This window comes from Indicator indicator, chromosome 10, assembly GCF_027791375.1.
Source record: "Indicator indicator isolate 239-I01 chromosome 10, UM_Iind_1.1, whole genome shotgun sequence".
NCBI lineage: Eukaryota > Metazoa > Chordata > Aves > Piciformes > Indicatoridae > Indicator > Indicator indicator.
The window spans coordinates 22279522-22296441 of NC_072019.1; the positions used below are offsets into that span (position 1 = coordinate 22279522).

Genomic DNA, 16920 nt, shown 5'->3' on the forward strand with positions numbered 1-16920 from the left:
CATCAGTGAGAGATTGATGGAGTTTATGGTGAGTTGCTTAATAACTAGATTTTTATTTTTGTGAGCAAAATAGGGTGAGGGGGAGGGCAGACATGGCTCTGTTCCCTACAGGGCAGTCCACAGTTACATCCGTATGAAGTTACACCAGTGTCAGCAACAAAATACTGACCTTTTGTAATCCTTTTCTTTCAGCATCACCCTTTCTACAAGAGGCAACATAGATGAAAATGAGGGTGAACGCCCACACATGTCCATCCTTCCAGGAAGGTGCAGTTCATGGGTTTGTCATCACTTAAACCCAGTTTAAGCCAGTCCCGCCCTCTAGGTGGCATCTTGCTTCCTTACAGGATTCGTGCTCGTTGGCAAGAATCACAGAAGGGGTGTCAGGAAATGAATTTTCTTTCCTCCTTTCCTCCTTGCTGTAATGTGATTGCAGAACAGAAGTCCTTTTGCCTCACCCCTGGTCCTGCAGAGCATGGGACTGTAGAAGCTATGCTGCTCTCTTCTTACGGCTGAGGGTCTCCACCTCCTTCATCAGCCGCAGGCACAGCTCCTCCTGCCATGGCAAGGCCACACACTGCACTGCCACTGGCAGCCCCACAGCTCCTGCCACAGCCTGCAGTGGGAACACAGGTGGTGAGGGCTTACCTGGGGGGGCTCAGATCTCCAGTAGCTTTTGGGAGCTTGGTTGAGGCATGTGGCTTGTTCTGGGGAGTAGGGGAGGTTAAAAGCTGAGCCCTGCCCTTCAAGCAGTGTTAGCGTGCTGGAGCAGAAGGCAGGCTCTTGCTGTTCTTGGGGTAGAAATGGTTGTCAGCTCTGGCTAGTGCATTCAAGATGTTCCCACCCAACTCTGCTTTGAGATCGCTCTTGCAGCCAGATCCCTTTTCCTTCAGTGTGCTCATTCCTGATCCATTCTCTACTGATGGCCTGGGCCTAGTGAAGGTGTCACAAAGCAGAAGGAACGTGCAGCACAGTGCTGTCAGCTGTGGCTGTCACAAGGACCTACTCAAAGAAGCTTTGCTGCATGGCTCCTTTTTGGTTTCAGCCTGTAATCCAGCCTTGGGGTGCTAACCCAGTCCCCTCAAAACTAAGTGACTTATGTTTCTGGGGGACTTGAGATAAAAGGGAGTTGCAAGGTGTATGCAAAGTAGAGGTGCAATCTTTTGCATTGTGCCCATATTGATGGAGATGTTTATGAGGCCCTGATTTCAGTGAAACTGAGTTGAACATCCTTCAGCGGTCTTGCTCCACCACTTTCCATATCAAATACCTGTTTCAGCATTTGGTCCCAGGGGTCACCACAGCATCCTTGGTAGAGCTTTAGCTCTTCCTCATCAGCTTCTGTCACCGTGCTGACCGGTACAACCCCAGCAGGGAAGTTCAAGACATTGTACAGCATTGTGGAGGAGATGGCCGCTGAGAGAAGCAGAAGAAAGAATGTAGATAGATAGATAGCTACAGCCTCTTGTCTTCAAGGTTACACATTACACATTCAGTAAATCCCCTGAGAACAAGAGGAAATATTGCACAGGGCTGGTCCTCTGCAGGCTCAGGTTCAGCACGGAACAAGTGCCACCAGATCACATAATCCACGTTTGACTCTGTCGGCTCACATGCCTTCATGGTAGTTATTTCTTTTCCTAATGCCCATAAAATGCCAGGTGGGCCATGAAGCTTCACAGTGGTGGATGTTTCTGTCCAGTCTCAAACACTTGTGGTCCTTTACTCTCCCAGGAAGGCCCCAGACCTACTTACTGAGGAGTTTCCCAGGGTATCCTGTGGTGAAGGCAGGCCCCAGGACAGGGCACAGCACAACATCCAGCTGCAGTTCCCTCCACCGGCTGATGAATTCAGTGCGGTACACCTTGGGGAGGGAAGAGGAGGCGACATGGAGGTCATGTAGATACCTGGAGCATCTTGGCTTCTCCAGGGTATACACCAGGCTCTAGCATGGGGCTAAGGAGGCAGCAGCAGGCAGCTGTATTCAAGAGAAAAGGCAAGGGAGCGGGTGTCTGCCTATTCAGCACGTGGCCAGACTGTGGCCAGGAGCTGGGAAGAATCCTCATTAGTCATTCCCACTCCCAGTGTAGCCTTTGTTGTGCTGGGATTGTTGAATGTGGGTGTTTGAGCTTGAGCAAAGTGGGTAACCAACAAAGTCCTGGTAAGGTTGACTGAAAAGCCCATCTACCCCATTCTTACCTCTCTTTTGTGTCTTTGTCCTGTCTCCTCCCCAGCACAGCCCCTTTCCTAACTCACGACCCTCCAACCTGACACACCCTCAACTTTTAGCATAATGCTGGAGTGATAAGTCCTCGAAACATACCTCTATCTGATGGTGGTGATTCCACATCTCCTTCACTGACCTGGAGGTGGAAATCATAGTAACATTTTTAAACTTGAGGAGGAATTGCTAGGTAATCCTCCAGGTTGATAAGATGCCATGATTTTAGCAATGGCTTAAAACAAGACATCTTTCACAGTTTGTTTGAAGTTTCCTTTGGCATATGGCCAAGCACCAAATGTCTAGAAGTGGTGGAAGGTTTCTCCTGTGAGGTTGGATTTAGTGCTCATCCACCACAGGCTTCCTGTATGACCTGATTCATCTAAGTCACTCAATCCTTTCACGACGACACTAGGGGCAGTGCAAGACAAGGAAGATGTTTTCCTGAAGGCTGAAGCCATGTCCAAAGTGGTGGGACAGCCTCTGCAGAGAGCAGAGCAGAGCCTGTTGTGAATGCAGTCCTCCTCACCATGGACACTTAGAGGCACTGGTGCCATCTTACCGCATTCCGGCCAAAGCGCTCAGGTAGTCAGCCAGGCGGGGAAACTGGGGAGGCAAGAGGTTCCTGTTAGGGACATGATGCAGGGGGGCAGTAACTTGTGTCATCCCAGGAACCCCCTGGTCCTGTCCTGCCTGTGTCCCAAGGGATGCTGCACTGAAGGTGAAGGATGGTGACGATTAAAAACATTCCTTGTGATTCTGAATTGATCTTGCTTCCAACTCCTGGGTGTTGGTTCCCAATTAGTTTCTCCCATCCCAGTATTTCCTGCACATGGAGGAATGCTCTGACTTGAACCATGTTGCCTTCCATTATTTTCAGTAAATCAAACATTTTTTTTAGCTTGGTATCAACACAGAAACAAGACCTCTGGAAGTGATTTGATTGCCTCTGACTTGTTGCTACCTTTTCCATCCTGTCAGCTGAGAACTCAACTGGACAGAGAAGCAGAGAAAATGGAGGATGATGGAGAGAAGCCCTGAACAAGGATGCTCAGTTGGCAAAATGGGTACAGTGAGGACCAGCCTTTACTAATCACCAGGAATTCCCATGAAGGTGTGATCTTTGGGAGGCTTCCTGCACAGTGATAGAGCTTCAACCTGAAGTCCATCTGCTGCAGTAATCCCAGTGCATGAATCTGTAGGAAACTGGGCACTGCTAGGTTTAGCATATGAAGAACCACTTGCTATGGGCTCTGCATGAATCTTTTTTCAGCTTTTATCTGGTCCTTCTCTCCTTTCCCTTTGTGCTGGACAAATCCCAGCAGGGGTCTAGAACAGACTTTCCAAAGTGCTAGCTTGTGTCTTGGCCTGAAATTCCAGTCTTGCTAGTTAAAAGTGTCTCTCAGTACCACCACTGGGGTTTCAGGCATCTCATGGTCTTCCTGACACCACTCTGCTTCAAGTCTGAGGCCAGGGACTCACCAGAGGTTTAAGAATCAGACCCAGCAGCTTCTTCCCCAGCCTTGGGATCTTGCAGTAAATCACCTGTGGTTTCAAGCATGGATCTACAATATCTCCTGTGCTGAGAGATGACAAGAGAAGGGGAATCAAGCCAGAGAAGCTGTTTGCCCTTTCTCAGAAACCTCAGTATTTGGGATGGGAGAGGGGAGCTTGTTTTGCCTGTGTGCTGTGCTCATGGGTATGGGGATGGAGGTGTTTCACAGCGCTCCTGCCAGAGGGCTCCTACTTACAACACATCCAACCAGGCACGGCCTCCATCAGCAAAAAAGGTCTTCAAAAACAGTTCGTTCATGACATAGTGGATCCGAGGTGGAGAAAAAGGAACCAGCTGCACCAGAACACAAGATTATGTGGCAGCCTGGGGTTGTGAATAATTTCCAGGGCTCAACTGTGGCTATACCTCAAAGACAGAGCAGCACCACCCTTGGTTCCACATTCCAACAGAACCCGCAGCTCAATTCTTTACTAGCCCAGGCACCTCTCCCTGGGATTATTCCTCCCTGACTGCTGTTTGGCTCAGCTCTGAGGTCTCTCCAGAGCTGTCTCCTCCTCCATCCTGCTCCAAGCAGTCACTGGGCCAGAAACTGCACCAGGTTCCCACCCATGCCAGCAGAATTGACACCTGCTCAGCCATGGATTCCCTTTGCTATAAAAAGCACCCCGGCACATTTCCACATGCCACCCCATTTCCCATAGTCCTTTTCCCTCAGTGGTCCAAGAAGGATAGAAGTCTCCATGGACATCGGGGAAGAAGGGGCAAAACACCTGTGAAAGCCCTCCTGAGGAACAACAGACCTAAAAAATGCCAGAACAACATTCCAGAGCCAAATGCAGCATTTTATGGATGCTGCTGTCTGGAGTAGACCACAGTCACCAGGTCAGAGATGGATTTGTTTTACCCCTGTCCCCTTGAATCACAGAACTGATCAAGAAAAAACTTTAAGATCAAGTCCAACCATCAACCTGGCACTGCTAAGTCCATCACTAAACTACATCATAAGCACCACAGCTATGTGTCTGTTAAATATTTCCAGGGCCAGTGACTCCACTGCTTTCCTGGCCAACACTTGACAACCCTTTTGATGAAGACTTCTTTTTTTAATGCCCGATCTAAACCTCTCCTGGTGGAACTTGAGGCCATTTTTTCTTGTCCTATCACTTGTTACTTGAGAGGAGAGACCAACACCCTGCTCACTACAACCTCCTTTCAGATAATTGTAGAGAGCAAGAAGGTCTCCTGTGAGCCTCCTTTTCTCCAGGCTAAATAACCCCAGTTCTCTCAGCCACTCTTCCTAAGACCTGTTCTCTAGACCCCTCATCAGCTTTGTTGCCTTTCTTTTGACACACTCCAGCCCCTCATGTCCTTCTTGTAGCAAGGGGCCCAAAACTGAGCACAGTATGTGAGGTGCAGCCACACCAGTGCTGAGTACAGTTTAAAAAGGTACCAGCTTGCTAACTGCCTGTGCTATTTCCCTAGGACTTGCACTGCCAGCCAGGGTAGGCAGAGTGTCTGCATTGTGTGCGTGGCTGGAGTAACTTCATCCCTTATCTCTGGTAGCTCATTTATCCCACAGCTAGGCTTGGGGTCTGTGTCTGGTTTCTGAAGGGTGATTTCAGCAGCAAGGGGCAAAGCTGGGGACACCTGGGGGAGAAGAGGGTGGGGTGGCTGTGCTCACCTGGTGCCCAGCTGCCTGCAGAGCCGCCCTGGTTTCCTGCACTGCCCGCCGCATGCAGGGGGGCAGCGGGAAGTAGCCGTCCGTGTCGTAGTACCCGACCCGCAGGGGAGCAGAGCTGGAGTACACCTGGAGCAAAGAGCCACCAAGGAAGCATTTCTAACCCTGCTGGCAGCAGGACTGTCCCCACGCTGAAGCCCAGTGTGGAAGGGGACAAAAGGTCCAGATATTAAGAAGTAACTAATTTTCTGGCTTGCTGTTTGTAGGTTACCCTTTCCTTCACCCTTGCCTTTTTCACCAGCCTCCCCTTCCTCCCTCCCTTCAGATAGATTCAACTCTTGCTAAAAAAGATGGAGGTGGAAAAAAAACTCCTGAAGTTCATCTGCTGCAAAAGGAAAAGACATGAATTGTCAGGAGTGTGCTGCAGGAGTTTCTGATCCTGTCTCATCTTCTCCTTAAAATCTCCAACTTTTTACTCCTGGTATTGCTTTCCTCCTCACTCTTTTCTGGGGTCCCTCAATCTGATAAACTACATGTCAGCTGGGAAGGCAGAAAGGATATCTACTTATTAACCTCTTTTTTTTTCCTAATGATTATGAATTATGCCCTCAAAAAGAGTTAACAAGTTGCTGGGAACCAGCACTGTAAAGGTAACTGGCCCCTTATAAAACACGTGTGGAGCATGAAGCACCCTTAGAAGAACCAGGGCCCTTAAGGACTTACCTCCTCATTAAAGGGCATGGGAGGCACAGTGGGGTCCAGCTGGAACATCTCCTGGCAGAGCAGTGCCTTCATGCACAGGGCCAGGCTGTCCACATCCCTTGCCATTGGACCCAGAGCACAAGAAACTGGAGTGGGATGAGAGCAAATGTCTACACTGAGAAAATGTGTGCATCAAACATGGGTTTACCCCTCTGCACAGCCATGCTGGCTGCAAGGGATGACCAGGCAGTGAAGTGGGATGTTTCAGAGGGACTCCAGATGTATCTTGGTTGTCTTAAGTCTAGAGGAGGACATAGGACTCCTCACAGCATCTAGAGAAAAGCAATGAAAAATTCATATACCTGCCAGGATCCCATTGATTGGGCCACCCACTCCAGACAAGCTGTGGGAAAAGAAAAAGAAGTATATTGGCCTCTCAGTAATGGTGAGATGCTCCTGATGCCTTTGAATAGCACAGTGAGGTCTTTGCTTCAGGACCCAAGCCAGAAGGGATAAAATGTTGGTCAAAATGAAAACTAAACCAAACCAAGAAATCTTTGTTCCATTTTGGCATAACGTAACCACCTTAGACCCCTTTCCCCTTTTAACTCCAGGCCACATTTACAAGGAAAACCTGGCCACTTCCCCACAAATCCTAACAACACTGCCTCTTGGGAGATGAGCACAGTAAGCCAGCCTTTAAGAGACTGTCCTCTCTTTTGCCCCCAGGTACTCACTGAGTACCTTGCCCCTTCTGCTGAGTTTAATACTTGGCAGGCTCCTTGCAGAGTGGGAAAGGCAGACCCCAGCACCTACCTGAGCCTTTGGGCTGTGGGTTTGAGCCCACAAAGCCCACAGAAGCTGGATGGCAAGCGGATGCTGCCACCAGAGTCTGAGCCAATGCCCAGAATGGAGCCTCCTGCTGCGATCAGAGCTCCCTCTCCTCCTGAGGAGCCCCCGGAGCTCTTCTGGTGGTTGAAAGGGTTCAAGGTCTTGCCAAAGATGGGATTGCTGCAGTCATAGCTGGGGAGAAGAAAACCAAACAAGTGGGTGATCTAATGTTTAACACCTTGAGCTTGTTGGCTCTTCTTTGCAGTGAGCTTATGTGGCAGAGCCAGCCCCATCCTGCCTTCCTGTAAATCCCTCAGGACACAGCTCTTTCCCATGAGCCTCAGCTCCCCCTCCCATGCACAAGTGCACTTGATTTCTCTTGTCTTGGTAGGGTTTGGGGTTTTTTCCTTTTAATCTTATCTTAAATCTATATGCAGTTGAACTGAGATTGTTGGCAGCTGTTGGAAGAGGCACTCATCTTAGGAGACAGGAATGAAGAATCCTGTCTCAGGACCTACAGGCTGGGGTTTAACTTCAGGAGCACAACCAGGGGAAGATTTTCTAATGACATATATTACCAGAAGAGGGTTTGTGGCACATTGGTCATTGCAAATGGGATGGCTCCCTGTTTCTTCAGAACCTTGACTAGGACGCTGTCATCCTGCACTGGAGTGCCCAGGCATTGCACGAGCCCACAGGTTAACAGATGCCCCTGCAGAGAGGAAAAGTGACAATGGACACAGCCAGTGCAGCTGTCCTGCAGTTTTGGAAGGCTGATTTGGTGTCCCCTTTTTGGGAGAGGGGTTGGTACTAACCCACTCCCTTTTGCAAGCTCTTCGCAAAGGACCAAGTCCTCTCCCTCCTTTAATCCTTGACAGAGGGCTGCCAAGAACTCACAGGGTTAAGGCTTGGGCTGAAGCTGTCCTTGCTCATTTCTATGCTATTTCTCTCCCCTGACCCATGTGCAACTCCATAGAAAGTTCAGGATCAAGCCAGGTCTTTGTTCATGCATTCAAGAAGAAACTACACATTCCAGGCAAACACAGTGTGATCCTTTTCAGGTAGCCTTGGTGTCTGGGACTTGCTTTGGGCTTACAGCACTCTAGACAGTGTTGGTAAAGCAAACATAGAATCATAGAATCAGTCAGGGTTGGAAGGGACCACAAGGATCAGCCAGTTCCAACCCCCCTGCCATGGCCAGGGACACCTCACACTACAGCAGGCTGGCCACAGCCTCATCCAGCCTGGCCTTAAACACCTCCAGGGATGGGGCCTCAACCACCTCCCTGCACAACCCATTCCAGGCTCTCACCACTCTCATGGGGAAGAACTTCTTCCTCATGTCCAGCCTGAATCTCCCCACTTCCATCTTGATTCCATTCCCCCTAGTCCTGTCACTCCCTGATAGCCTAAAAAGTCCCTCCCCAGCTTTCTTGTAGCCCCCTTCAGATATTGGAAGGCCACAAGAAGGTCACCTCAGAGCCTTCTCTTCTCCAGACTGAACAGCCCCAACTCTTTCAGTCTGTCCTCATAGCAGAGGTGCTCCAGCCCTCTGCTCATCCTGGTGGCCCTTCTCTGGACACCTTCCAGCATGTCCAGATCCCTCTTGTAATAGGGGCTCCAGAACTGGATGCAGTACTCCAGGTGGGGTCTCAGCAGAGCTGAGCAGAGGGGGAGAATCACCTCCCTTGACCTGCTGGCCACACTTCTCCTGATGCAGCCCAGGCTCTAGTTGGCTTTCTGGGCTGCAAGTGCACATTGACAGCTCATGGTGAGCTTCTCATCCACCAGCACCCCCAAGTCCCTCTCCTCAGGGCTGCTTTCCAGCCAGTCACTGCCCAGCCTGGATTTGTGCTTGGGATTGCCTCGACCCAGCTGCAGGACCCTGCCCTTGGTCTTGTTGAACCTCCTGAGGTTGGCTTGTGCTCACCTCTCCAGCCTGGAGGAGACTGCCTAACAAATTCAGCTCATGTGTGATCAGCCCTCATGAGGGCTTGTCTGTGAGGTGGTCCCTGGTGCATCTCATGCACAGGCCCCTGTCTAAGGGGCTCAGTGGCAAGGCTACAGCACAAGAGGTTTTTGAGGTTAACAGTTCCTGCTACTAATGACTTTCTAGAAGCTGAGTCATGTTCTTACCCTTGATACTGCAAACCTCAGAGCAGAAGCCTGAGTTACAGATTAAATGACCATGTAGCCCAGCTTGTGCTGCCTCCCAGGAGCAATCATTTGGGTGCATAACTATTCATTCCCTGTTGTTTGGTGGAAGATGGCTTCTAAATGCCAGGCTTTGAGCTGCAATGAGATGTGGGGCCATAGCCTCTGACCCACCCAGGCTTCCCATAGTGCAAGCAGAGAGGGATTGGGCCCCTTCCCCATTTTCTGTGTCCCACCACCTCAGTACCCAGCCCAGAGGGTACCTTGTGGCCGATGTGATCCTTGATGCTGATGGGGATGCCATAGAGCAGCCCTTTCTCCTTCTGCTGTTCTATTTTCTGGAGCTGCTCCTCACACTCTGGGATAAAATGTCGCAAGCAGTTTGTTTGCTGGGTCACTTCCAGAGCCTTTTCAGACACATGGGGAACGAGGTATTAGTTGAGAACAGCACTGTGACACAGCTGCATTCAGTAGCTACCTGGGTCTTCAAAACAAGAGCTGGTGGCTTGGCATGAATGGTAACCTCATTCCCAGAGCATTCCAACTCAAGCCTTCTCAAAGATCTGCCCAGTGATGGGTCAGACCCAGGAGACAGACTGATCCTTGCCTCTTTGTATCTTTCTCCTGCTATCTGATAAATACTGAAGACTTGTCATAATCACCAGCTCCAACAAGCATCCTCAGCCACCACACCACACATCATGGCATGGAGAGCACAAGTGATTTGCCCACCACACTGCAAAAAGGCACTCACCTTCTCTAGGTAGGTGTAGAGGACAGTCCTGGGGGACAGAGACCCTTCCTGCAGTCTCCCAGCGAGTTCCAGCAGGGGCAGGGACAGGATAGCATCTGTCTGGACACTAGGGATCTGCAAGGGAAGGTGAAGAGGGTGTCAGAACAGCAGCTCCAGTTAGCCTTTGGCTCAGAGGGTGTCTTAAGCTTTGCCAACGTTATCAACAGAGCTTGATGGAAAGGCAGACCCTGCATGTGAGGGTTCAAACCTTGAGCTGCTGAGTGTTTCATCCTGAGTTTGGATGACATGAACATGATGCAAAACCAGGAGCCTGCCTGCCTCTGAAGGTATAGAAGAGCTTCATGAAGCCACTGCAGAAGAAGACAAGGCAATTCCTTGTAACAGAGCCTTCTCTCTGGCACTACAGGGGGAGTCAGTGGATAAGTCCACCAAGAGCTAATCTCTGTTGAGCAAACACCAGCCTGGGCAGAAGGCACCCAAGTCCTTGCACACAAAGCTCAGGCTGGTCCCTCACCCCTCAGAACAGGTACAGGCAGTGTGAGTCAGCCTGGTGTGAGGACAAACATCCAACAGCTGTAGCCCAGCACACTTCAAAGAACTTTGTAGGGGCTCACAGGAGAGTCAGGTCTACTCACATGAAGAAAATTGGCACTTCTCAGTGCCACCAGCTTATGTTAAGATTTTCTGTCATCTTTATGTATATATATTTAAGAAAAAGGGTTGTATAGATACATCTCAGATGGAGGTGATATGCTTTATCTCCAGGTCCATTACCTGTGGAAACATGAGCTGGTTTAACCATTACCTACTCAGAAGAAGCAAAGGAGCAGGAAGTAAAGGTGGTTAGAAAGCAGTGCTGCAGTAGGAATTTGGGGCCACATCCATACTGGTTTGGTGCTTGCCTTGTTCATCCCCATGTTGTGTCCTTGTTGTTGCCAAGGGACACTGAATGCCTTGTGCGTCATTATTGTTAAGTTAGGCCAAGCATCTTCTGAGCAGCCTGCTGGGCCAGATGGCCTCACTTGCTGGGAAATGTAGTGAAAACTCTTTTAAAGGCTCTCCAAGAGCCATCCAGAAGCCAGGTTTTAAAGAAAAGGAAACAGGGGTGACAGATGTGTAAACAGTACTAGGAAGAGAAAAAATCCTTCTTGTTTCTACCCACGTAGGCAACAGACATTTCTAGATCCCCAAAGAACTTTTGGATCAATGAAGGGCTAGTTCTTCATGACCTGCACTGTCCAGAAAAGTCTTCCCAGTGAGTGATTCACACTCTCCTGGCCATAGACTCCCACCACATCTCAGCCAGCTTGAGGAGAACACTGATCTCCTTTCTTCCCAAGGCAAACTTTCCTCTTGTTACTGGGACACCTCCCCCAGATTCCTCATTATAAAAGCTATGGAGGGATGATCTGGAAAGAAGAGCTGAGAACCAATCAGCAGACACCTTGGTGGAGCTCAGATCCCCCAGAAGGATGGGTTACCTGCTCCCTGAACTGCTGGACAATCTTTGCCATTTTCTTCACACCTTCATCCCGGGTCCTCCGAGCCTCTTCCATTTTCTTTTCGATTTGCCTTTTGCTCAGCCATTTCCAGACCACCACAGCTGCTGCTGAGCCACAGAGCAAGACTAGGACAGCAGAAGGATCCACCTCTCTCCCTGGCAGGAGCTGTTTTAGCTGTTGCTGGATCATAACGTGGCCTTTTGCTCTCCAGGGTTGGAGTGAGAAAGAAAAGCAAGGCAGGAGAAAAACACCTTCCCTGATTCTCCAGACTTGTCCCTCCTCCCAGCACCACTGACCTGGGTCAGCAAATAGTTTGTAAGTCCAAAGCTGACCCCTGCAAAGCTGCCCTCAGTGGAGCATGCAGTGGAGAATGATTGGGAAATGGAAAAGGTGGTGTTCAGCCAGTGAACCCTGGCACCTCAGGTTCAGGGGAGCTTTCTGGAGGGTGGGAAGTTCTCCAGTGGGGAGGAAGGGCTGTGATAGCAGCTGAACAAAAGTAGTGAGGAAACAGCTGCTCTCCTATTTCCTGTGTAGTCTGAGAGGACAATGGGAGAAGGGGAAAAAACAGCTTGAAATCAGCAAACTGCCCTGCATGGGAATGGGGAATGGTATGATGAGAGGATACACAGCTGTGGGGCTCTCACTCACTCTTGCAAATCCCTTAGGCTATGCTGCTCCCATGGTGGCCAGAGGCTGTTTCAGGAGGCCTCTGGAATAGGGCTCAGCACTACCATGATGTCTCATGCACCAGAAGGGAAGGCTGTTCCACCATGTGACAGAGCATGCTGGTATTGCCTTAGGAGTGGAAAATCCCAGAGAACTGCAGGCCAAAAGGAAACTATTCCCAACAGATATTAGGACAACTAGTGTGTGAGGTCTTTCCAGCACAGATGCTTCTCACTACAAGCATGCAAGAACCATGAGCTGAGCTGAAGGCAACAAACCAGCCAACATCAGGCCCCAAACTAATGTCACATTCTGTCTGTAATCTCTGCTGGCTGTGGATGGTGTGTCCTCCTATGGGTACTGCCTTGAAAAAATGCTTTTGGGCAGAGAGATTGTGCATTATAGAACTTTGTGAGGTTGCACTTGATGCCTACAGGCCCAGAACCTGATCCTGTTCCAACAGAGCATGGAACTGGCTATGGAAAGGAAGATAAGAGCCTTCTCCCATCAGTTCTAGGCAGTCTTCTAATGCTTGATTTTTCATCCATTGTCATGCTCATTCTTAGCAGTTCTAAGAATTCTCCATTGTTTTCTGTGTCCATAGGGAATATTCTTCTCTCTGTTCTTAACTGGGGGAATTTGTGAAGGACTCTCTACAAAATTGTCTTTGGCACCCTCTAAGAAACTCTGACTGGAGAGTGAGATTGAGGCACCCTCAGCAAATGTGCAGATGATAGCAAGCTGAGTGGTGCATAAGACTGAAAGATGGGATGCCATCCAGGGGGACCTGGACAGGCTGAAGTGGGCTGAGGAGAATCTCATGAGGTTAAATAAGACAAAGTGTAAGGTCCTGCACCTAGGTTGGGAGTAATCCTCAATGTCAATACCGGCTGGGGAATGATGAAATTGAGAGCAGCTCTATAGAAAAGGACTTTGGGGTACTGGTGGGCAAGAAGCTGGACATGAGCCAACAGTGTGCACTTGCAGCCCAGATGGTCAATGGCATCCTGGGCTGCATGAAAAGAAGCATGGCCAGCAGATCAAGAGAGGTGATTCTGCCACTCTACTCTGTTCTGGTGAAACCTCACCTGAAGTACTGTGTCCAGCTCTAGAGCCCCAAACACGAGAGAGACATGGACCTCCTGGAGCTGGTGGAGGGGAGGGCCACAAAGATGATCAGAGGGCTGGAACACCTCTCCTGTGAAGACAGGCTGAAAGAATTGGGGCTGTTCAGCCTGGAGAAGAGAAGGCTCTGGTGAGACCTTAAAACTACATTTCAATATCTGAAGGGGACCTACAGGAAGGCTGAGGAAGGACTAGTTAGAAGGGCTTGTAGTGATAGGACGAGGGGCAATGGTTTGAAACTGGAGCAGGGTAGATTTAAGAGGAATTTCTTTACAATGAGAGTGGTAAAATACTGAAACAGGTTGCCCAGGGATGTGGATGAGGCCCCATTCCTGGGGGCATTCAGAAACAGACTCGATGAGGCCCTGGGCAGCCTTATCTAGGGGGAGGTGTCCCTGCTAGTATACTGCAGGGGATTTGGGCGAGGTGACGTTTGAGGATCCCTTCCAGCCCAATGCAACCTGTGAATTTATGAAGCTGACAGCTGTTAGCTACATGGTAACAGATTCAGCTGGTCGTTTTCTGTGTTCTGTGCCTCCTCAGCTATGGCACTGCTGGCTTTATGAGAGCAGCAGTGTGGGGACATGCTTGCAGCCCACCAGCTCTTGCACCACGGAGCAGCTGCCTCCAGAAGCTGTGTGTGAATGGGATCAGCAAGCAGCCACGCTCAGCCCTCTCCCAGCCTCCAAGGGCTTCCTGAGGCAGAGGTGGGCTCTTTCTCTACAGGACAGCAACATAACCTCTACTGTGGGCTGAGCAGATGTGGGAGGTTTTTTTTCCCCCCATGATGGGAAATGCCAGGGTATTGGCTTCTCCCATCAGCTTGTGCACTGGGACCTGTGTTCCCATCCTGCCCTTTAGACGCTTGGCAAATGTTTAATGGAGGCAGAGCTGGCAGTGTGCAGCGGATGTTTCAAAGTGCAAAATTACAAGCATGCAGCTGCCTTTTCAGATGGCTGGATGCTGCTGAGGAAGCCCCTTTTCCTATCAGTGTGCAAGCACCTCCACCTCCTTCAGGTATGGATCCTCCTGCCACAGCACGGTCATAGACAGCCCCAAGGTTCCTACCAAAGCCTGCAGCAGGGACACAGGCAGTGGGGAGTGAAGGGTGAATCCATCCTCAGGACTGTGATGGTTTCAAAATCCAAGCCTTTTTTGCATCCTCTGAATAGACCTGCTGAGATACTCCAAGATCCATGTGAAAGTAAAAGAGTCCCTGCCACTGAGAGGAGCAGCTACACAGAGGTGGACGGACTGGGTCACAGCGGTGGCTTTGTGTGGAGCCACAAAGAGGAGCAAGGGATGCTTGGGAGAAAAGTCTGCTGAGAAAGAGGCCACTGCCCCTATGGAGAAACCAAGGCAGAGAAGCAAAGGGATGTCTCAAAGCAAATCTCAAGTCCATAGCAGAAGGGAGAGAACTGCCTGACTTGCAGGTCTGTGTTCACTCCTCCATATTTCACTGGTGTGCCCTAAACAGAAAGAACAAGGGCAACAGTTCACAATGTTTTTCTTGCCTGAATTGATCCAGATCCGAGACCAAACTCCCTAGAGATGTCAAAATGAAAACCAAGACCCTTTTCACAAGAAGACTCAGCCTCTAGCAGCTGGTCTGGGATTTGATTGTGGCACCCACAACATCATCTTCACTTTGGACCAGCACAGAACAGACACAGTTAGACCAACTCCAACAGCCCACTCCTGTCCCCAGCAAGGGCTGCACTGTCTTTGCAAATCAAAACTGCACTGACTTGATGCCACCACACTCCATCCAACACCTTCAATCCTCAAGCAGGCAGGGCTGTGACAGAAACTTCCTATAACTAAACTCTCTTTCATCTAAATGTGTAATAATTACAAGTCACCTTGGATTCAGTTGTGATTAAAATGACAAAGAATAAACCCTGACAGCTGTATCTCATGGTGGTGTGTTTGGAACCAAACACTGATGCACTTTTTCACAACAGTTTACAAAATGAGCTATGTTAACTGTGCTGCTCTGAGGGAATCTTAAAGCCATTTCACAAAATGCTGAAATCACAGTGAAATAGACTAGCCCCCTCTGGAGAGGTTGTTCCAGTTGGCTCAGAGGGCTGAATAACTAAATTGTACTCTGGGAACTCTCCAGTTTCTGACTCATTTCAGCCTGGAATATCTAATGGAAGCATAAAACTTTCCTCAAGTCCAGTCCAACTGCACCAACACTCACAGGACCTAACAGCTGGTTAGAGACTTGCCATTACTTAATCTACACCTCTCCAACAACCAAGAACGCTGGCTCAAAGGTGAGAGTCTCTTTCTGGCAACTCCTTTTAACATCACTCAGCCAGGACCCTGTTGACTCTCCCTGAGCAAACTGCAATAGGATGGAGAAAGAATCCTCCCATACTAACCTCCAACAGCAGGGGCTGCTTTCTCTCCTGACCGTCCCTACATCTTTCCCACATTCATGCATATTGCACTATTTTCCTTGGGCCTCTCCATAGCTGAGTAGGTTGTATGGATCCTACTCACAACTTACAACAGCACCAAAGGAGAGATAAAAGTCCAGGAGCATCCCTACTTCTTCCTTCATGCCTGGTGTCTTGCACAGGTCTGCACGAAGTGACAGCAGGGAGCTCAGCACCCTGATGATCAAGGACTGGGATATTCCTATCTGCTTCATGGGTGAGCACAAAGCTTACAGCAAGAAGTTGGGCTGGGATTTTCACTGGTCTCACCATGGGCAAGCAGGGTAGGGGAGGAGCCAGGTCATTTGAGTGCAAAGCAAGAGAATGATAAGGGGGAAAAAAAAAAAGGAAAAAGATAAAAATTTTTAAAAAGAAAACAAAAGAGGGGGGAAATAGGAGGGGGGAAGGAAAGGAAGGAAAGGAAGGAAAGGAAGGAAAGGAAGGAAAGGAAGGAAAGGAAGGAAAGGAAGGAAAGGAAGGAAAGGAAGGAAAGGAAGGAAAGGAAGGAAAGGAAGGAAAGGAAGGAAAGGAAGGAAAGGAAGGAAAGGAAGGAAAGGAAGGAAAGGAAGGAAAGGAAGGAAAAAGAGGAAAAAAGAGGAAAAAAGAGGAAAAAGAGGAAAAAAGGAACAAAAAAGAAGAAAAAAAAAAGAAAAAAGAGAGCAGATTAAGACTGTTTGGGAAGATGAGGATTTATGCAGCAGTTTCATAGTGAAAGAGGTACCAACCCTAATTCTTGCTTTTTTTGTGTGTTTTCAAGGGTGAGCCCTGCTATGTTTGTTTCATTTCTCCTATTTTTTTTTTTAACATTTGCTTTTAGCTGCTTCAGCTAGCTCCTCCCTTGAAACTTGTTTGCAATGAATGTCTGGGCTCCTGGTGCTGGTGTCTCTAATGCAAATATCCTAAGAGGTCAACAGACTTGACCTAACACCTCCTTGTTGAGACTATACAAAGTTTGATTTGCACACACCCAAAAGCAAACCACAAATAAAACCTTGCAAATCAAGGTAAAGATGAATAAAGATAGATTGTCTGATCACTCCATCTCTCAACTTTGTTCAGTTGCTTACCTGGATGTAAAATGAAACATGAGTTGGGGAGAACATATTTAAATTCTTATTAGAATCAGGAGGAATGAAGAAAAATTATCTAAGCAAAGACTGCAGCCAGAACTTTGTTGCTGCAGATGAGGGAAAGAAGTGGAAACAAAGCCCTTTTTGGCCCAAGCAGAATTTCTTCCTTATTCTCCAAGCAGACCAAAGCCTGGACTTTGGTCAGTGTCAGGCAACTGAGCAAGCACTCTGCAAAACAGGGAAATCTTAGCAGC

At 49.0% G+C, this 16920-nt stretch overlaps 1 protein-coding gene across 1 annotated transcript; it reads right to left on the reverse strand.

The window, feature by feature from the left end:
- Positions 1-490: 490 nt before the first annotated feature.
- On the reverse strand, positions 491-11547 carry LOC128969327 (vitamin D3 hydroxylase-associated protein-like). The gene is made up of 15 exons (XM_054384143.1): positions 11338-11547; positions 9857-9970; positions 9366-9509; positions 7527-7660; positions 6934-7140; positions 6480-6520; positions 6139-6263; positions 5419-5544; positions 3973-4070; positions 3704-3803; positions 2784-2827; positions 2324-2363; positions 1756-1864; positions 1271-1416; positions 491-616 (listed from the first exon to the last, which is right to left on the reverse strand). Exons 1-15 carry the CDS (start codon positions 11545-11547, stop codon positions 491-493), a joined length of 1764 nt encoding a protein of 587 aa, XP_054240118.1.
- Between the last annotated feature and the right edge of the window lie 5373 nt (positions 11548-16920).